General features: G+C 36.7%; 2 protein-coding genes across 3 annotated transcripts in view; one reads left to right on the forward strand and one right to left on the reverse strand.

The window, feature by feature from the left end:
* Window positions 1-23,939, forward strand: part of LOC126839088 (uncharacterized) — a 121,154-nt gene that overhangs the window by 59,782 nt on the left and 37,433 nt on the right. For both annotated transcript variants that reach the window (XM_050574081.1, XM_050574093.1), the window contains exons 5-6: window positions 1,017-1,548; window positions 10,045-11,004. In XM_050574081.1, the coding sequence (XP_050430038.1) occupies window positions 1,067-1,548; window positions 10,045-11,004 (1,442 nt within the window). In that variant the 5' untranslated portion in view covers window positions 1,017-1,066. The remainder of the gene's footprint in view (window positions 1-1,016; window positions 1,549-10,044; window positions 11,005-23,939) is intronic.
* Window positions 19,312-23,939, reverse strand: part of LOC126839161 (protein FAM151B) — a 77,407-nt gene continuing 72,779 nt past the window's right edge. The window contains exon 7 of the transcript XR_007685798.1: window positions 19,312-19,328. The gene's annotated coding sequence lies outside the window, so the exon portion shown is untranslated. The remainder of the gene's footprint in view (window positions 19,329-23,939) is intronic.

Genomic DNA, 23,939 nt, shown 5'->3' on the forward strand with positions numbered 1-23,939 from the left:
TCGAGTGCACAGCTAAAATAGCAAACCAATCTTCTTTAAAACCACTACCGTCTACCTTACACTATAAATTATTATAAAATATATAATATTTATATATAAAGTCCATTACTTTCAACTGTCAATGTTGTATGAAAAATGAACAAAGTTTGTTGGTTTTATATTGAAATTATTATTTCATGCGCTGCCAGCGACATTCAAACGAAACGTAATATAAACATTACGGCCGTTTAAAATATGTTTTGGTAAATGTATTATTATTATTATAGCCAGTTTATTTGATTTAATTCAGTGTACTTCAGTGTTCAGTTCCAGATTTTTTCTTCGAGACTTGCAAAAAATAAAATATTATAATAATATGCATTCATCGGTATTTTATTTAATATAATAAAAACAAAATAAAGCTTAATTTTTAAGGTAGGCATTCAACGTTATGATTTTATTCCGCTATTTAATATAGCTGGAAAAAAATATTTCATTACTGTCGGCTGGTCGCATACTGAAATCGCCCCAAAAAAAACGACGGGAAATTTTATTCGAAAACCAGAAAATATATTGTATAAACAGGTATTGTATCAAAACCAATAGTTTGTACTTTGAATTGAACTTATGAAAAATGGACGCGATTGACATGCGAGACCGATGATTTCTTAGAGTGATCGGTTGCTATCTGATCAGGAATCTTTGGTAATACCGTTCAATCCCGGTCTTGACAGTCGGTAAGATGAATGAACACAAAACCCGAACCCACTGACGAATAATTAATAGTTAAAGTCGATTAAAATATTCTTAAAATGGCCGACTGTAACAGCATTAGAGGTATTAATTATAAGAATTCTTTGGCTATCATCACTTTTTGTCACTACTGTTATCGACCCAAAGTAGCCAAACCCTGGCTGCCAGTCAGGGTGGCCGACATCGTTTGTAAGCAATTAACCTATGAAATCCCATGTAAGGGATGAAAACTGATAAAGTTCCAAATCCACTAACCTTTTTTTTTTTTTGTGGTTTGTCTGCAGGTCAAGCACAATGAAGAAAACGACAAGTGGTTGACCATGACAAGGTAGCGATGATGAACGGGGATCGCCCAGATGACGATGGCGGTGTCAGTGGCAGCAGCAGCAGCAGCAGCAGCGGTGACGGCGACACAGACTTCAGCCCCGCCGCTGTCAACTACAAGACAAGAAAGCGACCGGTAACCACGGTATATACCATAACCGGTAACGGTACGGACCACGGTGGCGATTCTTGTTCGTGCTGCGTACATCAACCCGAGTCGGTGCGCCGCAGCCCCGTGGTCGGTAACCGCGCCGGTCAGCAGCTGAAGCCCAGGCCGCGGACATGGACTTGTGGTACAGGGTTGTCGCGAAGCCGGACTTTTACCAGCAACTACGAACGAGCTATATCGTCGTTGTTGTGGCAGCCTTACGAATGCCGATCGTCGACCAATTCGCTAAACGACGACGGCGACGTGGCCGTGTGGCTAAACGCAACCGGTCGGTACGAGCCACTGTCCAGCAGGTCATCGCTCAGCTTGTCCACCATACCCAGGTCGGTACAACTAAATTACCAGACTTCACAAAATACAATTAGTTTTCCGACATTTTGTGTCTTTACTTTGGCACACGACCGGGAAAATCGACAGGAAAAAACATCAGATGATTTATCTGATAAGAGATAAGAGATAAAATGTCTCCCGTGGTTGCATGTTTTGCCCGTGATAAGGGCAAAACGACAATCGTTGGACGATAATTTTGATTAGAGATTGTTGATAAACGAATCAGCTGATAAGTGACAGAAAATCAGATATCCACTGGACTTGGCTTTGAAAGCTATATTAATACATATATAGTTGTTAGTCGTATTGATTTGTATATGATAATTAAACTTCACTAGCTTTCAAAGCCACGTCCTGTGGATATCTGGTTTTCTGTCACTTATCAATCCCTTATCAGCTGATTCGTTTATCAATAATCTCTAATCAATTATTATCTATAAATATTTCTTTGACCGAGAATTTTTCATTTTTTTTCGCAACGATTTTTATTTTACCAAAATGTTTAAACGAATATTTTTGGAAAAATATAAATAATATAAATTGTTCTACTAATATGTTGAAGTAGGTACCTCAATGAGTTTTCAAAAATTAACCTCATTGCCGCTTGTCTTTATTCTTTAACTTTATTGTGCGACATAGTAAATAAGGTAAAAGTAACAGGTTGGGTTAGTTTTAAATAACTCCGCCAACAGTTGCAACTTCTTCTAAATGTAATGCTTAAACTGTACCATCATTGAATAGTTTCTTCGACTAAATAACTTACACGTATAGAAGATTAATTTTAATATTTCAAAATATAGAAGTGTACACTCAAGTCACAAAGTGAAAATAACCTAATAAAATAACTTGTTATGCCAGCAAGAGTTTGGCAAGATTATTTCCGACTTATAAACGTCGTTCAGTCACGCTTAAAGCATCTTATTTCGCGAAATGTATTAAAAGCGGGAAGCAACATACATTTTCAATCGCAGTAACAACAAAATGGCTGTTGGAAAATTAATATTCAACTGTTTAATAATTCACCCATAGATTCCGTGTAGCAGCAATAACAACCCTTTGGTGTTTTTCGGAATAATGATGCTAAAAACAGAAAACTACCTACAAAAAACACTTGTCATGTCAAATGTCAAGACATTGATTTTGTGTAGGAAACAAAACTCACGCGGTAAATAAAATAAAATTATTGAAACGCGTTTCAATATGAATTTATAATGTACACGTGGTGTACTGTACAACCACATTAGCATTGTAATACAAGTTTATTAATGTAATCAATTCTTATGACGAATCAATCGAGCCCACGAATCGTCAATTCCGGTTTTTTTGGGTTCAATAAACTAATCTAAATCGTACGATTTTGACATGACAACGTCTGCCAATAATTATTCACAATCTAATTTCAATGCATTGTAGATTTATGTATAGTATTATTCATGATATCATAGTTTTAATCATATAGCCCAATACTAATTTCCATAGCAAAATGTGATAACAAATAACAATATGATGAATAGATTAGAACTGCTCTACCTATTTAAAAACAAAGTTTCTGTCTTTACTCAACTAATTTTACACATTATACTTAAGCAATAAGCAATAGGTAAATTATGGGCAAAATTCTCTTTTTGTATTGTCCATCATCTAGTTTTATATTTTCCTGATCAGATTTTTCAAATCGTTTGATAAAAAATATAAATAAATTATGGTTAACACTTTGCTTCGCGGTACAAGTTCACAGTTGTTTATCAAATTATATTCAATTGTATAAATGTATGCACTAATTGATGTCACAAAGTCTTAATAAAAAAATAAACATTCTAATGTTAGATGCACCACTTATAATTAAACGAATTCAACCGTACACTACTTAGACGTAGTTTTGATTTGTTTTTTTATAGCGGTTGTCATTATTGTGAATAAAAGTAACTGGAAATGGGGTTGAGTTATAAAATAAAAACTTAATATTTTTAAAAGGTGGAAAGTTAATCGTTGAATATTAATAAAGCAAAACAAACGTGATTCGTTCTAGTGGCATTTCAGCTTAAGAGTACTTAAAAAATGTAATTAAAAATAAAAACCCAATCCCTCCGCCTTTTTATTTTATTGTTGTACGTTAAGTTTTTATTCTCTCCTCTCGCCCCCCCCCCTCACTTACTATTTTTTATAGTATGTTTTTGTTATGATATTTTTAAAACAGTTTTTTTTTCATTTGTTTTGGTAATTTCATACAGAATTTATGCCGTTTGCCGGTCGTTATGAAACACCCGAAGGTATTAATAACGCTTATGTGATATGCGTGTACACGTTTTTTAAACGAAATAAAAAGCTACCCCGTGCATGTATATTACCATAGTCCTCGTTGGTCTAACTGTTTTATATACAACAGAATTTTGGAGAATAACAACAGGTTAGGTCATTTTTGTTTGTTATTTATTATTCCAACGCTGGTGTACTCGGGATAAGTCCAGACTCCTAATCAAATCAAATGTAAATCACTGGACCCGAATTACCTTAATCCAATTTAACAAGCGCTTACACGGTGCAGCAGTTAAACGATTGGAATTGATGTTAATCGGTCTAGACTGTGCACACAAACGTAGTAGTACACATAAGAGTGAAAACGCATGTTTTAAACGGATTAATCCGTTAACGACCGAGTCGGATTAATTATACCTATTGCGATAGGCTTAAGTGTTTGTCGTGGAATAATAATGATATGTAAATTTCTCACGGACCAGATTGAACCCATTCGGTTTGTAGTGGCCACTGTTGTCGTTGATATTAAATAAATATAAACTAAAAATCAAATACCGTTGTTATTCGCATAAATAACACAATTCGTAGGTAAAACGTAGAGTAAAATAATTCAGTCCAGTGCAGCAGGGCCTACGGGGATAAACCGTTTTTGGATTTGACATAATATAATATAATATTTGGTATGCTGTCCGCGTGGCAGATACCGAATTACCCGTCCGTCTTACCGAGTCACGTGCGTCTTGCAGCTAATCAAAAAGCCAAAGTGAAATATTATACAAACCCAGCACACACAGCTCCCAGCGAACGGATCATTTGAGTGACAAAAGTCAAGTAAGTTAAATTCTCTAAAGGCAAACGCAACAGTAGTATTGCACAGTGTTGGCAAAGCTCTGAACCCGAAAAAAAATGTGCACTTTGCACGTTTACTTGTTTTGTAGAACTTTTACATACATAACATTATGTACAGCTCACGCGGAGAGAGATAAGAGAGATACGATTTCCAATGAATAATATTCGAAAAGTGTCAAAATCTGTTGATGTAAAAACTTTTGCCGTACAAAAAGTTCATCTTAATTTATCAAAAATGATGAATGGCGTTTTCCTTAAACCGGGCGTATCCAACGCAGTACCACATTAATATTATTCCCAGGGTTTGTGTATCGCAGATGTGAAAATCATTTACACCGTAATGTAGGCATTTCGCTGGATCCTTTTGCTTTCCGTTCATTTTTCAACCGACTGCTTTCCTTGCTCGCTTTGTCCCACACAAGTGTTGGTCGGTCAGCCAAACCCTCTGTTGTTTAATCACAAGCACTTCCGTGCAATATCCAACACTATAACTTTGCTCGAGTTTGTTTTCGGTGGAAATACCGTTGTGCACACGGTGTACAATATTATTATGCTGTATTGAAATGACAGACGTTTCATAACGATTTGATATCGAATGTATTGTGCATACGACTCACGACTTGTGCTGGCACGGGTTGACAAACATGACGTGATCGGTTTATTAAAACAAATCAATTTCCCCTGTGCCCAATTTATTCGTCCACTATCGTGATCGGCACACAACGGTTAATATTATTGTCTCAACATGTCTTGTGTGTATTATGTGATGGAGTAAAAAATACACACACACACATTATGTCAACGACCGCGGTAGGACGTTAATGTGTGTGCCTTGGAAACTTAATTATTGAAGTGCACTACACAATGTATGTTTACAACTTTTTTTTAAATAATTTATTCGTGTTTTAATAATATACACAACCCCAAATTTGACATGTGCCTGTTGAATATCACTGTGTATTATTGTTGTTAGTACACCACCAATATAACCGTGTTAAGGGACCTAACCGGCTGTATGCGGCAATACTTAAAATATACCAGCTATGGCAGTTATGGCATAAAACATAATATTATGCGATGGGATGCGACCCCAGGTTGACAATATCTTTGACCTTTATTATGTGTGTGTTATGTTTAATACGGCGTGCACCTGCGCTCCAGACATATTTTATTGTGTGATAATTTATTCTGTCCAAAAATCCGGTCCGTTTAGTACGCACCATTATGTTTTACAGTATTTTTAATTTACACTATAATATTGAATCGGTCATTTCAAAAACAAAACACAAGTCATGAAATTGAAATTTCACACTAACCACAAAAATAATTCATTACTCCAGAAATTCAACTTGTTTTGCACTTACACTTATTTTTAGGATTTCTGGTATTCATAATTTTAAAATATAGCCTAACTTTGATCATAATTCATTAAATTGAGATAAAAATACAATTGCGTTTGTTTTTGCAGGGAATAGAAATTTATCATAAAAAATTAGGTCAATAATTAAAATAAACTTGCTGCGTTTTGTACACCATACAGCTGTATATATCCTTACATCAATGGCGGAAACAATTTTTTTTTTAAAAATGACCAAAGCTTTTAGTTTAGCTCCATACGGATTATCTATACAAAAAAAACAGTTTGTGGCGTAATTCAAACGCAGCCTTTATAACAAGAGAACACTACCGACATTGTATCGCGTTACAAAAGCCTTTTAAATCGACTTTCCTTTATCGCCATCGACATAACGTTTAACCGCACATCCCACACTATTCCTAGAAAGGTCCAGACATAATGCATCATCACACTGACTGTATACACACAACGGATCCCTGACCTATCAATGTGGAAGACTGCGGGGGACGATGGAGAAAAAGAAAAATCTGGGCAGGTGTAATATTCGTCGTGTGAACCAGCGTGTCGCCTTTAACAATATTATCACATTAAAAGCGAACAGTCAAATAAAGACTACCGGTCGTATGATATATAATATTGTATATTCCAATTTATATACACATGCGTGAAAGATACGAATATTATATTATTGTTGTTATACTGTTATTGTCGACTAGTCCGCAATATCCTGTGCGCATAATCAAACGTCAACCGTGTATAGGGGGACTAAAGTAGTATGTAAAAAATACTTAGTAAATAAATTACTACCAGCCTACGCCTTACACGATATGCGTTTCCGTCTTGGCTACACAACACAATCCTTTTCGTCCCAAAAATAAACTCAGCAACGCAATTCCCAGTAGGTTAGACGATTGCTGCACTTAGAACCGCAGCTAAACAATGACTAATTACAAAATCAACAACTCACATATAAATATATTTTCAAAGAGTAGAAAATAATATTTGACAACAGTGTACAGCTGAAGAGTTCTAAAATAGAGCCATTGCGAAACTTCCTGCGATTTGACCAGTTACTAAAAATCAAGTAACTCTACTAAGTCTGTGTGAAAGTAAACTTGATCACAACATTAAAACTCGGATGCATCTTGTATAATTATGGCATTAACCGTATGGAATAATAATCATACAATAATCGCTGGACTACGTTGAAAAATCATGTTATCTTAATTATGTTCTTTTACTGCCGCATTAAATACCTCAAAAAATACATGTTATTTAATGTACTTACATGCGAGAACGGCCTTACATAATATATTACTACAGCTTGTAATCGTTTTAAATACATATTTTGTATTCGTTAAGTTTGCAAAAAAATAAAGGTCAAGTAATTTGTCTCGGGACATTACCCCATTGTAATGATGATGTCTTAGGTATGTATTTGTTTTTTTTTTTTTTTTTAAGCAGAACGCAATAAAACGAATTGAGTTGACAATCTAATAGTGATGAATGTAGAAAAAAAGTTGGCTAGTAGGTAAATTATTCGCGTTAAGTACCTAACTAGGTAGGCCGACTTGGCCTTCTAAAATTATAGTACAAATATTTACATGTCTATAACACTACCCGTACTTGTGGCAAATACATACCACATTCCATATTATGCATTTTAAAAGCGTCGTTAAATACAACAAAAAAATGTTCATTTTTATGACAGCTTAAAACCAAACGTATCATAGCCGGCTTTATCCTCGCGCATTGTTAGGTTAGTGCGTGACCTAACTATTTAAATGTTTTTTTTTTTTTTTGTAATAATATTGCCCATAGACCATAGAATAGTATTGGGGATCGACATAAATATTTATAACACCTTGGGACAATTAGTATTGTATTAAGACAAACGTCTCAAACACCATTAGTGTTGGAAACTGCAACGACCAAGGGAAGGTTAGGTTAGGTAAGTCGAATTTTTTTTAGAGAAATTCAGATAAGTCTCTTGCCAAGTCTACATTATGTACTTGACCAAGATGAAAAATACCATAATTTTTGCAATTGTTGCCTCTCTATTCATCTCATCAGACTAGGTTTAGGTTAGGGTAGGTTGGTTTAAACAAACATTACAATTAGTTAGCCGAAATTCGTCATTTTGGTTTTGCTGTAAGCTCTCTGTGTTATCGACGTCTTAAATTAGATATTTCTAGTGTATATTTGATTAAAGGCGGGCTAGAGGGGAAGCAAAGTGAACAACAATTCCCCCTCTAGTTTTGCAGAAAACTTAGGTATATACCTATATATATAAAAAAAAAAAGGTTAGGTTAGGTGGTGAATAGGTGTGACAGGGATGGGGACTAAGAGTGAACGTGATGTGGGATAGAGCTTCTCAAAACATCTTATTATCCATGCCTCAATGTTTTAAGCTTAAGCTAAGCTACTCAACGGTGTTCTTGGACAAAATATGCGTCGTACTCTAAAAGACTGTGTTGAAAAAAAACCACTGTACTCGCACGCGCCTTGACCCGATTCGTACAATATCGTCATCTCGTGGCATTAGTACACAGAAAATAGACGTTTAGCTCGTCTAAGCGGTATAAAACTACAATGATAATTCAAAACGGTCCGTCCATCGTACCCAGCATTTAAACTTCTCCAATTTGCTATGCGTGTGTTATCACACACTGCTCAACCTTGCGACTGCTGCTGCTATTCAAGACCAAAATGCCGACCTCCAACAGACACATAATAATTATATTATGATATGTGCTATGCAATCGACTTTCGTTTACACTAACACAGCTGTGGGCCGTTCGCGTGGTTACCCTTCCCCAAAGACTTGTTATTGTTTTACTTCTCGGTCAGTCCTTGAACTTACTCCTTATACATACATAATAAACCAACGCCAAGAAATCCTTATGGCATTCGACAGACAACCGATGATCATAATATTATTTTCTACATCGGTCCAACCAACGCCACCGGTATGGCTGCAAGCGTAATATCCGGTTTGTTTGATAATTTATAGGCACGGCCGTTTCCGTATGGGTATAATTAATAATTGCCACGGTTAATAGGTTTATCAAGTTTAACGCCTTAAAAAATAATTATAAAAAATTAACCGTCGCGGTTCTAGGTAATGATAATATAATATTATTAAATATTATTATAGATGCCGCATTACATCAGTCAAATTCGTTATCCTCCTCCTGCCGGTTCGTCAGCAATACGATATAGGTATTATTAATATATATAAAAAAACATAATAATAATAGAAATGGGGTTTTTAGTTTCCATTAGTATTAGTACCAATAACAGTTACTAAGAACGTTCTCTATAGCTGTTGTAGTAAACGCATGACGTACACGTGTCGATGAACTAATAATTAAAAAATCACTCCTAAAAAAAAATAATAACAATAGGTCATTAGCCTAAAAATAGTCAAATAGTCGTTAACAAAAACAAATTTTTAAAAAAAAACACTGCTAATTAAAAACGCGCTAGTTGCTGTATTATTGTTAAATGTAAACAGTACAACACTGATTTTGCTTGAAATAGTTTCAAAAAGAACCAGTACACTGAGGTCGGTACACCGAAAATCAATTCCAATACCCTTTCCCCTAAAAGGGTATTCGACCCCTTTTAATTTGGTTATACTTCACTTTTTCGAGCAAATTTTATGGACTTAGCTGTCTAACAATTAGGCCAAAGGCTGACTTAGAGTGGGGCTAAACATACACAAATAGTTCATAGCTCTTTTGGGGTTTTTTTTCTCTAGTATGATATTCCCAATGGATCAGTGGAAATGTCTCAATTCACTTACTAGATACATTTGTGCCAAATATTGCCTATCTTTCGTCCTTTAATAAATAGCGCTTTCCGTTGCCCTTAATGTGACTGAAGTTAAAGGTAAAAAAAACAAATGACAACCGTCGCTCTATTTAGATTCAATGCCGCAGATTGTTTTTTATTTTCATTTATATTGTTTGTAATAATTAATTATTGGTGTTAGCCGGTCTGATTATTGTTTATTGTTTTCCAGGTCGGAAGGTTCGTGCTCGTCGTCCGTGTGTCGTTTGCTCGACGACGGCGGCGGCTATGACAGAGACAAGACGCCGTCGTCTTCGATGCCTTGCTGGTGTTCGTCCGCGGCTGACCCAGATACGGCGGCGGCGGCCGGACGAACGTCAACCGGTTACCGGGTACAGCCGCACGGAGCGCTGCCGCAGCACGGTTGCCGAGGAGCGGTCGCCGCGTGTCCGCCGCCGTCGAGAAGGACGCCGTCAAACGTAAAGCGTCCGTCGTCGGTGTCGGTGTGGCCGCGTGGTGTTTACAGTGTCGGTGCCGTTGGTGCTAGTGATTGGTGTTGTGATAACGTCGTTTGCGACGAACAGGACGACGACGACGTCGACGAAGACGAGGATTACGACGAGCCCGTCGACCGCGATGGTGTTGACCGATCAGTGCGCGTCGTGATGAATAACCCGAGCGGCAATAGCTTAGTAATGCACGGCGGCGGCGTGGTCGTCGACACGACGGCGGTCGGCAGGCCGCCGTCGTCCGACGCCAAACCGTCGTCGCATCCGGCCGCCGAGCGGACGTACGCGTCCACCGAGGCGCAGACGGACGAGACGGCGTGCTCGTCCGCGTACAGGGAACAGCGGCGGCGGGAACGACGGGAACGCCGGCAGCAGCAGCGGCGCGTCCACCCGCCGCCGCCACCGCCTCCGTTGCCACCGGTGTCCATGGCCGTGCCCGTCGACCACCGTCCGGACAGGCTGCCCGATCTGTTGCTCAACTCGCATTTGCCGCCGCCGCTGTACACCACGGTGGGCGGCGGCTGCGACGTCGCGGCCCGGGCCAACCTGCAGGCCGCCCTGTTGCCCACTTTCCAGCATCCCCATCATCTTCCGGCCGTTGCGCCGGGGCCCGTCGGTCCGGCCGTCAACACGCCCGGAGGATTCCGCCTGCCGTTCGGATTCATTCCTACCAGGAGACGAAGGTCAGTGGTCACATTTTTCTAACACATCATCCTGTCCGAAATCCCGGAAGGGTCAGTAGTTTGTCAAAGGGGTTAGGTTAGGTTTTAAGATTACCTAAGACGATTTTACCGGTGTAAACCCACTCTGAAAACCAGTTCTACGTTCAAATTCAAACAGTCCACAGTAATATACCCCTTAAAGTGTATACTGTAGTAATAACAAAGAAAAAAATCGAAATGCACGTGTCCCTTCTCTCCCTAGCCAAGCACACTGCTATGGGATAAGCGATTTTCGGCCAGTAGTCGAAAGTGGAACGTTTTTTAAATTTTTTTACATAACCCGACATTTCCCATCCGACTAGAACAACCGCGCGCGTTATGCATAATGTTGTACACCTAATATACTGTACACGCCCGTGTGTATTACATTGTGTGTATGTACGCGCAACACACGCCTGTGTAGTAGGAAATCAAGTTTTGTGGAGAGAAAAAAAAAAAAGGTAAATAATAGTACTTGTAAAAAAAAAAAAACATGACAACGATAATAATTGGGCGATTTCACGACCGGTCAAAAATGGAGGATAACAAAAAATCTAAGATTTCGAATTTGGGCAGTCCGTTTGTCTTTCCCCCCCCCCCTCTCCATATAAATCACAGTGGTCTTATCTCAGGTTAGATAATAATATTAACGACGTTATCAGAATCCTCGATCCGACTAAATATTATGTCCGTGTGTGTAGCAGAACGACACGTTGTAACGTCACGGCGCTTGAATTGGTAGTAAAGGTGAAAATATTATTACTACTATTCAATCGAACGCAAAAACAAACGACAATATTATTATGTCACGTTTCTTATATGCGGCACGCGGCTGCAATTGTGACCCCGACCGGTTTTTGCATTATTTTACAACAATGATATGTTTTTTCTCGGATCAACAATATTATCGGTTTCGGTATTTTCAATAATATTAAAATTGGCTTATTTTCAGCAAAAAAAAAAAAACCCCGTTAAAAACTGGCCAATATATTATGCACAAACGTCATCCGCAAACCAAGTTTCACTTTCGCAGTTGTGTACAACGACCGGATATTATTATGGTCGATATAAAACGGTAAACTAAGTACGCTATAAATTATATGTATGAAAAAAAAAAAAAAGACTCGTACCAATATATTATGTACGGATTTTTTAATTATTATTAACGTCGGCGGCCATAAGACACACGAGTTTTCCTTTTATTGCCCCTTTTTTTTATTGCGGTTTTTACACATTTTTTTTTTTTGGAAAGCGTTTCGCCGATCCGTGAGCCACGATAAGAGACACGATCATCGTCATCGTCATCATCATGGTATATAATTGAACGTTGTGGTTAGGTTGTTATTTTATTATAGCGAGATGATTATCCAAAAGGAACGAGCGGCAAGAGTGGCGGGTAGGCAGGTGTATAATCGTCCCGGCTTATGGTTGTGTTTAAAATGAATAAGATGTAACAAAAAGAAAAAAAAAATAGATACATGCGGGAGGAGACGGTCGTGCGTGAACCACAAAGATCTAGCCGGCAAAGATCTTGACGGCCATGTTTTCACTAAGAAGGTACCTAAATCTTTTTGTATGAGTTTGTAAAAAAATATGAATAGACGCACACACACAGTAGGCGTTTCTCCTGTGTGCACACCGACTCGATGATGGATCACTTCCATTTTTATTTTATTTTTGCACCGTCCGAAATCGTTTTTCATTATCACAACAACGATAATGATAATATATTATAATGTTCACGCAAAGCCTTGTCCCGGATTTTCGGACGGGAAAAAAATCAAATACAATTAAATCCAATTACCTACACCCGCGTTTAGTTAGTTTAGCCGGCTTGATAACATTATAATGTATTGTGTGTGTGTGTGTATAGTTGTGGTATTTTTGTGGGGAGGAGCAGACTGCAAAATTTGACCCTGTTATATTATGCTTAATCCCCACGTTATCCTTATTAATCGTCTCGGCGGTTTAATAATAAACAGCGATAATTTATTTATCAATACCCGCAAACGGCAATGTTATAATTTGGAATAAAAAATATATTTTGTATTTTCACAAATTCTTACACAGTTTTAATGGGTTAGGCCCAAAAAATAAGTAAAACCCAGTAAAATTGCACATAGAACAAACAAAAAAATTGCATACATTTTTTACTTCAAATTTTGCATCAAATTCCACAAGATATAATGTTTATGATAAAATACATTACATGTTAATCTTTTTATAATTAATACATTTTTAAACCTAACAAAAATCTCAAGACCAAGTGAAAATAAAATATTGAATCTTTTTTCTAAAAGAAAAAAATGAACAAATTGACAGTATATGCATTATTTAGGTTTATGCTTTATTAAACATACCTAATATCATCAACGAATTATTGTGCGTTTCTCGTTGGTCCATCATTGGATGTACCTAAATAGACTCGTCTGGTCTACATACAGAGAAGATGAGCAGTATGTAGATCAGTAGGTGGGTGTCGGTAGCAAAAAAAAAAAAAAAAATGAGAAGAATGGGCGCACACGAATTTCCACGTTTTGACAGGACAAACGAAACCAACTATTACTATTATTATTATTAGTCTGTATCAGCGTTCGTTAAATATTAACTTGATAATAAGCTGTTAATGTATTAACTTCATAACGACACTTGTAAATGGAGGGTATTTTTTTTTACACTTAAGTTAAATATTTGTGTGTGGGTAACATATTAGTTGGATGTTTTTTTTTTAGGTCTCCTAAGACAAATGTCTATATTATTTTTCCCTTTCAACCAACAACCTTGTCTACAGTCTACACATACACACAGTAGGACACGGACCGATCAGCAGGTGGTTTTTGCAAAAAATTCATACATAATGGAATAATATAATATACCTAGAAACGGATATATTTATTTATATATTTACACAACATTATCATAATGGCGAGTTATGTAAACCGTGTTGCGACATATTATGCGGTTGTGCATATTAAATATAATAATATTTAAACCGGCTCATCAACCAACATAGTGTGTACAAGTGAATCAATAGTGTTCTTTGCTATATAGGAAATTATATATTACAAGCGTTCAATCGCAGTCTTCGAGGAACTGATAAACGAAAAACTGATAAAAATCACTTGACACCAGCACAATGTTAGTATTTATATTTAATAATATGTTTATCACTGCGGATTATAATTTTGGAATTAAACTTGTACACGACTGAGAGGAAACTAATTGGAAATAAATAACGAGTTTCGGAAATTAATATCAAGGCTAAACTTTGAAATCTTAACGTTAATTATACGGTTCACTGTCAGTTTTGGAAAATGTTTTTAGGATGTAATATTATATTATTGAAACAATTATATGTATGTGCTTATATTTTCATGGTTACTAGTCGTTAAAAAATTGTTTCTATCCCATTTTTTTTGATAATTATTGTTTACTATTCGTTGTATTGTCTCGACGTAGACATTTGGCCGACAAAAGAACACACTAAAAAATATTGTAATACTGTAATTTATTATAATAATGATCTCCGATGAAGGCGGTCGATCCTTAAGGTGTGCGTTTTTTTTTTTTTTTTAATTTTTTTTTTTGCCACCGACCTTGAGGGCACTTAACTATCAACTAGTTCTTAAACCATAGCCGGTTTGTATATATTTATTAAAATTATAATATGTGTACACCTCTCGGGACACTTGTGCGCATTAGATATACACACACACACACACTTTGTACAACAACATCACATTAATACAGACATTTATTTTTTTTTTTTTGCTAAAAAATTTAAATAATATATTAAAAAAATTCTAGTTTTGGTCGTTAGAACTATATATTTTTTTAATCTTTATCGCCAGCATTAGCTACATACATACACATATATCTGTACAGTACAATAATAATGGCGCAACCTATGTATAGCTAGTATTAAACCTGAGAGGGTTTTTTTTTTTGTGACAAATGCTATTTTTTTTTTTTGTACAAGAGTTGACAAGAAAAAAAAATTCTATACGCCTTGTCCCCATATATATTGCACGTGTGATAATAATAATAATAATAATAATAATAATGATAATGATACTATTATAAAGTAATGGAAATAATACACCGAGGAAAAGCGTGAAAAACGAAAACGCATTCCGTCCATTGTTTCCACGCGGACACTTCGGAAAGTAAAAACTCCATTGCACTACTATATTATTATTATCTATTTTACTATGTATATATACATATTGTCGCAGTACAATAATACAAAATGTAATATTTGTATGTGCTCGTGTCGTTATCACATCACCAAGGTCGACGTCCGTACCTACAGACTATTTAACGCACTTTGATAGTATTTGTTTGAAAATGTCTTCTAAATCGGTTTTGTATTACATAAACTTTGTTTATAGTTATTGTTCTTAAACATATCAATTTTAATGAAGATAATGATAGCCATGTGAAAGTAGTATTTATGACATTCATTTTAAATGTCTATTTATGGATTGAAAAGACAAAAAAATGTTATGCACCAATCTGTTAAAAAACATTTCAGTCTATTCAGTGGTATAATACAATTTTTAGTTTATTTTAACGCGAAAGTGAGACTTAACCCAAATTGATTTTAAAATGAAACTGAAATGATTTAAGTTGACTTAACCCAAAAACATCTTAAATATTTTATTATTTTTAAATCAGAATGATAGAAATTGTCAAAGTTTCTAATAAAAAAATCCTTAATACATATATTTTAACAGTAAAAAAAGTATTTATCCAAAGGTCGGAGGTTGCTGTTTGACTTTTAATAGTCATCCCTTAACGCTTGAATATCAAGTACAATTTTTAAACGTTAAACATAATAAGAATTACTGTTATTATGGTTAAAACGCTAGGGTCTGAGTGCGGAGGCTGTGTGTGTTATCGTTGCAGAAATCAACAGGGAAAGACAATAAATCAAAAGCTTATCATGTGCAAAGGTACACCCCATATATAAGTACTGAGGAAAAGGGTCATGTGAAAAATACACTTGGGGAAAAGGTCAAAAAACCTGGGGATAAAGTTTTCGGTGGTGCGATATAAGTCAGGTTGCTGTCAGAGGGTTTTCACCGACAAATGGAGTATAGGTAGACCTCGTTTAATGAAATGTTTTTTACAACAATATAATATTATGTACAGCCCGCTGGAAATAACTCGCATAACAAGTTATTATTATACAAACATAATATTATATAAACTATGTGTAAAGCGGTTTTCCTTCGACACGTTTGATAAACTAAAAGGGCTAGGAATTAGACGAACCTTGATCAATAAAATCAATTATATAGAATAGGATCTAATATAGATAGATAAATAACAAACAAACATAGCCAACGGGGTCGAAACCGGAACTAGTATTTGGCGCGTTTGTCCGGTTTTGACTTTTTGAGGCCAATGTTGGCCGCGCAAAAGATCATCAATGACAATTTTATTGTAAATAGTTTCCGGTTTATAACCGCCAGTATGTTATCGAATAACATATTATTTCCTATTTGTTTACTTACTTCCCTTCCGCACCAACAAGAACCAATGTCTCTCTTTAACGGTAGCTCGAGAAAAAAGGAATAAACACTTATTTTAAATGATACGGTTTACTAAAAAAGAAAAGAAACTGTGCACTTTTTAAATAAACATATTAGCACGGGTGGATTAGATCAGGTCAAGTTAGGTTTGTTAGGTTGGTTTGGTTTGGTTTGGTTAGGTTAAGTTGGTTTGGTTTGGTAAGTTAGGTTTGATTAGGTTTGGTTAGTTTGGTTTGGTTATATTAAGTTTGGTTTGGTTTGGTTAGGTTGGTTTAAATAAACATGACAATTGGTTAGCCGAAATTCGTCATCTTGGTTTTGCTGTGAGCTCTCTTGCGAGACCTCTCTTATATAATACCAAACGGGCATTGCTAAAAAAATAAATGCTATTAAAAATAACCGTTTCTCTGTAAGCTGTATGTAAGCTTTCTTTTTAAAAAAAATATTAATCTGTTGCTGAACATTACCCACTCGTACGCGTAATCTCCTGGAGAGTACAACCGAAACAGAAATCCTTATAATAATAAACTTTATGGTCGGACGCTTTAACGGTAAACCACTGCTGGTTATAACGATGATAACACCTTATCACTGACTGGGAATCGTTTTCCTTCGTGTCCGGCGACCGTGAAGGCTAGTCATACTCTTCGTATGAGCTCTACCAGATTAGAAGATACACTCAACTAATCGCGTTAATTGTAAATTTTATATATTATATACACACATACACATAACACACCCGGTTGAATTTTAATAATATAGTGTTTCATTCTACCTACATTATTATTGTTAATATGTAATAATTATTATTGTATCCAACGTTCCATTCGTTAAACGCGGAGCTGTTGCTTCTTAGCTGTTTGGAAACGGTTTTTGTTTTTTTCACAATAATTATATTCTTTACAAAAGTTTTTGCGCCCGACCTATTTCGATATGTTATCAGTGATAACATATCAGTGATTGATAACTATGATAAGTTATCACACTCCATTTTTTTCCCTAGATAATGCCAAATGTGAACACACACAAAAAAAAAGGCAAGAAAAATGTTTTATAAAACGATATTTGAAATTATTTTATTACAATCCTCTGTGCGTCTGTTTATTGTGAAAATGGTTATTGATAATTACTGAAACGATAAGATAACCGATCTGAAAGGCTTTGGTAATTGCTTTATTGTTCAATAATAATTGGACGCTATTGTGTTGTGCTCAATAAAAAGTACATAATATACCAATACAATTAATATACTCCAAGGCAAAATACAAAAGAAACTGATTACTCTGATTGCAAATCGACGATCATTATTCAAACATGTTCGCGACAGTTCTTTTAATGGATCATATTCATATTATGCTGCCAGTAAACATGTACATAAGTTAGAATACATTTTTCCCTTTTATTTTCAATTAAATTTTATTACTATGAAACCTTTGAGCTCGAGCATAAGATGTTTGTATAAAATGTGTAATATACAAAATGATATATACACATAAAGTCATTCGGTTATTTCCTGTGTGCACGTCACAAACAGTAAATGCGCGGTTAGAAATTTATAAGCATTTTTTTTTCTTTTAAGTTAATATAAAATAAGTAAAAGCAATTCGGGACAAAATGTGTGCTGGATTTGAGCGTTGCCGAATCATAAAGACCGCCGGCACTATCGCACGCATATTATCCAATATGTATATATATATTACATTATAAACAAAGTTTACTTTTTTACATTAATATACTTTATTCTCCAGCATTGGTTTTAATAAACTTTTTCCAGAAGATTTTAATAAAACAAAACGAAAAAAAGCGCCCATAAAGTCGGTACGTTTATGTAGATACATACATATATATATATTTTTTTTTTGCTTCCTTTAAGCATTTTGAACACACACAAAACTATTTTTTTTCTCTCTCCTTGTCTCTGGGTATGTTTGCCGAATGGTTTTTTCCAGTCGGCTTAAAAAAAAATGATAAAAAATACCATTTCAAAGTACCGCTTGCCAGTTTTGCATCGAAGCTAACTCTGGGTCCGTCAGTGGGTTTTGTCGAATATAATGTGTTTTTTAGCTGATATAATAGGATTTAACAAAAACAACACAACATACCTATAGGTTATAGTATAATAGGTATTATGTATATGACCTGAACCACAAAACCGCCCACGTCTTTCGTCCAGAAACGGATCACAATATTGTTGTGCGCACATGCTGCTTTTCGGTCATATATAACAAACCTAACCGTGACTACGAGTAGCGAGTTCTACCTGTTGGCTGTATTCGGTACATAATACACGGGCCGACGGCAACGGCCGCTTGTGTGGATTTGCATTATGCATAGGTTCGGTTGTTTTTCGAATGTCCAATTCCAACCTAGAAGAAAACACAGTCGCCATAATATATTATTATATAGTACAAAGCGTCACCTTAAAAAGTAGCGTGAGTGTTTTTTTTTTTCAAGTCAAATCTCCTTATAGCGCACAACCTGCGTGCTCTAAAGCACTGACGTCCGCATTGTTCGAGAATTATTATTTACAAAACACACATTGAACCGAGAGAAGATACCCATAACCGTCGGTGTATTCTGTGTATTAGCCGTTGACAGATTAGCCAAATGTGTATACACATTGGCCATGAAATAATATGACTCATTACAATATACGCATCACGAAATCATTTCTTAGAAATGGACCGATGTAGAGCGAGCTCCGAGACCAGACATTGTTGCTGAAGAAAATGACAATTTGGAACCTAACCGAACCTAACCTAACCAAACCTAAACAAATCAAACCAAACCTAAGTTAACCCAACAGAAAATGATAATTTGACCCCTCTAAATTGTTTTCATTTATGCCTTATTAAATTTGTATTCCTATTGGGAATCCCAAACTCAACCCTGCAGCTTAATATAGGCGGGGGTGGATGCGTGGGAGACTCGGTCAATTTTTTAATAGGTCTATGCTCACTGTGGCTATAAAACGTCGTCGTTCGTTGTCTTATTACTAGTAAACCAATAGGGTGTAACGATAAAACTGCACGCGTGTGATTTGCAAGGAAGACGTGGCTCCGGGCCCGCTCTAAGTCTTAACGCCGAAATTAACCGTTTTTATGTCGGGTAAACAATAATAAAAGATAACCGAAAAGGGACGGCGACAATATAAACCGGCCAATTACGATATGATACTAATATATAGAGATATATACTGGCAATTGACAGGGACGGACGGGGCCGGAAAGCCGGACGAACGAGGGTTGTTTTTAGGTCTATATATGAACAGTATCCGGGGCAGTGTATAGGCCGTGTAATGGATGCAATAATAACGCGTTTTATCGGGATTAGCTTTTTGTATACCATACTTGCGACCCCGAGGGCACGCGATCATCGTCTCTTTCCACGTGCACGGTCTCACTTGTGCGGATCAAAATCGCCGACCAATTGCTCCCGGGTCCCGCGTTTATTATTATTATTATATTATTATGGCGAGCATATACCTACCTATGTATATGTAATAATATAATACAACAAAAAGCGGTCGCGATGATGTCTGAGAGCCACGGCAGCGCTGTCATTAATTACGAGCCGATGAAGGATATTCGGGCGGTCGAATAATAATAATAATTAAAGTTAACGAACCCTGGTCACGGTGTTGTTGCTGTTATATACCACAGCACCGATGATGATGATGATGTGTTTTAAAGGTTCTCTCCGGCTCCACCACAGTCTTTGCTCGTAAATCATCGTTCCGCTATTGCCCACTCTCGTCCTGTCTCGGGTCGGCCGGAATCGATTGATTATCAACATAACCACCAGACGATGCTGTGTTGGACCGACCAAAATACACCACAACTAAGTGCATTCAATGTACAAATTCAGCACTCGGGCCGACAATGGCTAATGTCAGCCAATTAAAAAGGACTATTTGAAGCCTGCTGCGATGGTAGAGGTACCGATAATTGTGACAACAGCAATTGAGAGATCTGACTCTGGGTCATCTGGTTTCTGCTTCTGCGCTATCTGTCACGTTGCAGCAGAGAGATAATGACCGTTTATTGTACCGGTTTGCTGTTATGAACGTCGACGGACCGGATAGGATTTTCGGATTAATTATGAAACGTTATACATTCTGCAAGAGCTGTTGTCGAATATCCGAAGATTGAGTGTCTATGAAACGTCTCAAGGCGTAGGATTTTTGACCGTTCAACGTTCTTCTATTAATATAACGTTCCTACGCTTGAAAAGATATTCAATTAAAACTCTCTGACAACGCCTGTCCGGGTTTTATCCAGCTCCAGAATACCTTAATGCGTTTTTGACGTTCATCGTTCCAGACTCACTCCTTTAGAATCCTTTGGGTTTAATGCGATTTTTTCTGGAGATTCAGAAAAAACAACAATAACATCCTGCCGGTTAAACCCCCGTCGGATCTGGAAGTCTAGCGAATTTTACGGACCACTAGCTCTCTCTTAAACACACGTTTTATAGCGCTGCGCGAGGGAAGAAAAATAACCATTAATAGTTTTTTTTATTTTTATTACATCCGTAAAATACACACCTACCTATATGACTTTGCTCCGGTGAAACGAGCAGTTTCCAACAAAGTTGACTCGGCGCTGAATTGTTTTTAACGATTGTCCGTAAAACCAGTGCGGACCCGAGTGCTTGGCTAGCAGTGTATAACAGGCTATAATGGTGTAGGATGTGATAGTGTTATTATGATGATTATTATTCTACGGCCCCGGAGGCCATGTTTTTCCAACACAACGTGCCGGGACGGGTTCGGAACGAATTTCAATGGAGAAAAAAAAATAATACAACGTTGTGAAAGAGAGGAGACCCTGCGCTGGGCAGGTAGTCAACCGAGACAGACCGCAGTCCGTACATAAGACCAAGCACGGTCTAAACAGTGTAAAAAAATAAGGAATCCATACAACGAGAGAAGTTAACAAAAAGCGAGATAAAACTACATCTCTACAATTTGTGTGATCTACAGAGGTGCGGATTGAGTAGAATTAAAATCATAGCGGGTAATGCATATTATTGTAAAACCAATACTGGCTCGGATCCGCTAAAAATCTTAAGAGCGGAAATGAAAATAAAAAATGTCTTTTTGTTGTTCTTTTCTTCTAAAAGCGCGTACCTCGCCTTGTGCAAACTTCTTTTGTGCGTCTCGTTCTGTGACATTTTAATCACACGGCATTTGTCAAAGACGGGGACAACATCACAAACAGAGTAAATACAGAGCAAATTCCATGAAACTTTACATTTGTTTGATAAAAAAAAAAAATCAATTTGGTAGGAATAACGGGCGGTCTTTGTACAGACACTACAGATATTGCATATTATTATTCTGTAATCTGTCAATCTGAAAATTGAACTGTATTTTACAATCAGGTAAAATTAGTACTTGCTACGCTTTATAAACTCATCATCCCCTTGTTTTTGGCTAGTCTCCTCCCTCTCCTTTAGTTTTTTTTTCAATTCTTTTTAAATCCCTACACGTTTGAAGTATGTACATGATGATACTTGTACCCGTGTCATTTTTGTGCGTTTCAAGACGAGTCTAGGCCTAGGACGAGATGGTTGGAAAATCGGCCAACCGTGATATTGCGAGATGGCGAAAAATGATTACCCGGAAACGAAGAGTACACGTGTAGCAGTGCGACACTTATTTACACTATTTCCATCGTATAATAATAACGAGGATACAAGGACACAGGTATATATTCGCTATTTATGTTCAATATGTGTCTTCATAATCATCTCTCGTTTCACATTAGACAAGTTTATACCAGTTGGATTCAAAGACACAGTAGGATTGAAGTATAGCAGTTCGCTTTTTACTTGTACACAATGTTTATGCATTTTATGACGTCATACTTAGTCTTTTCGGATTTTGTTCCTCTCGGTTCTCGGCTCTTGCACGGCTATCACAATTTAACTGGGCAAATATAAGTCCATAATGTAATAACTACTACTATGGACGGACGGATGCCGCCGAGGTTTGCTGGAAATTGCTTTTCGGCGATGACTCGGCTAAATCTCTTAACCGCCGCAATGATGATGATGATGATGGTCGTCATCATAATTAAAATCTTAATTCTGTTCAACCGGGGGGTCAATTAACCCGGTTTGGGCTTGTCTCTTCCAAGTGCATCCAAGCTACATTTTGCAGTCGGCAATGGTGGTCCAGGTGTTACCGTGGCTTTGTTCCGGATAAACGAGCCTGGGCAAAAAATAAATACCACACAATGTCTTCTAATCACAAACAGAACAACCAAACCGAGTCGAATCTCTATTATTATTTTTTGTTCAACCGTCTCTCGGCCAACAGATTAGTGTGTTGTGTACAAAACGCCAATTTTATTTATGTGTTTTATGAATATTCGTCGTGTATGCTTGCGGTGTCCAAGCCAAGACGTTTGGGCCTAATTTGGTTTTATCAAAAATTATATCTTTGCCGGAACAAAATGGCTTTTTTTCAACGGCATGGCTGTTTTTTCTACCATGACGGCTGTTCGCTTCTTTGTGTACAACAACAACATAATATTAAATGTATATTTTATAGCGTTTAGGTATACTGTCACCCAATGGCGACCCTGAATCACAATTGCAATTTACAGCTCCTGAAAAAAACATTGTTGTAGTATATCGGCCAAATAACTTGACTTAACACCTCAAGGTGCCATTTATTCAACAAATCTCACCCTAAAAATACAAATGTAGGTATTTTGTAAAGCACTAATTTAAAATTTTTAGGGTTTTCAGTATTCCAAGCCCCCGCCAATGTCCGGTTAGGTTAGGTCCGATGATTAATACAATAATATAATACAGGCTGGACCGCATTCTGCTGTAGCAAACGAGGCAGCATAACAACTCGATTGGTAATTTATAGATTCGTGAAATACTATTATTATTATTTGGTTTCTTGTACAGAGTGATAATACCTGTTGGTCTGCAAACCTATTGTTGTATAACCGTGTGCTCGCCGCCAGAACTTCCCGCTGTTAGTTTCCATCACACAATCGCATCGATATTATTTCCTCCTCGACCGCGCAACAACCGTATTGAAGTTATACATATAATAATATAATATAGTATTAATCTATATAATATGTATGCGCCTATGTGTGTGTGTATATCGAGACTATTGTCAATCGGCCAAGGTCCCTCGAGCCAATAACAATATTATTATCATTATTACAGTACGACGAGATTATGTAACGACTATGTTGTGCGTGTACCGTGTAATAATATTTTATTCCACAAGCACATGCGACTCTGGTCTGGTTATAATTGGCGAAGATGTTGGCAAAAAATACATGCAAAAATTAATCATGTGTATTATCAAGACAGCCCAAAGCGCGCGCATCTTACAATGGGAGAGAA

The sequence above is a fragment of the Adelges cooleyi genome, unplaced genomic scaffold (genome assembly GCF_023614345.1).
Source record: "Adelges cooleyi isolate 19-005CV unplaced genomic scaffold, UGA_ACOO_1.1 ACOO_flye_CR_arks_rails_tigmint_CR_PRNA_108, whole genome shotgun sequence".
NCBI lineage: Eukaryota > Metazoa > Arthropoda > Insecta > Hemiptera > Adelgidae > Adelges > Adelges cooleyi.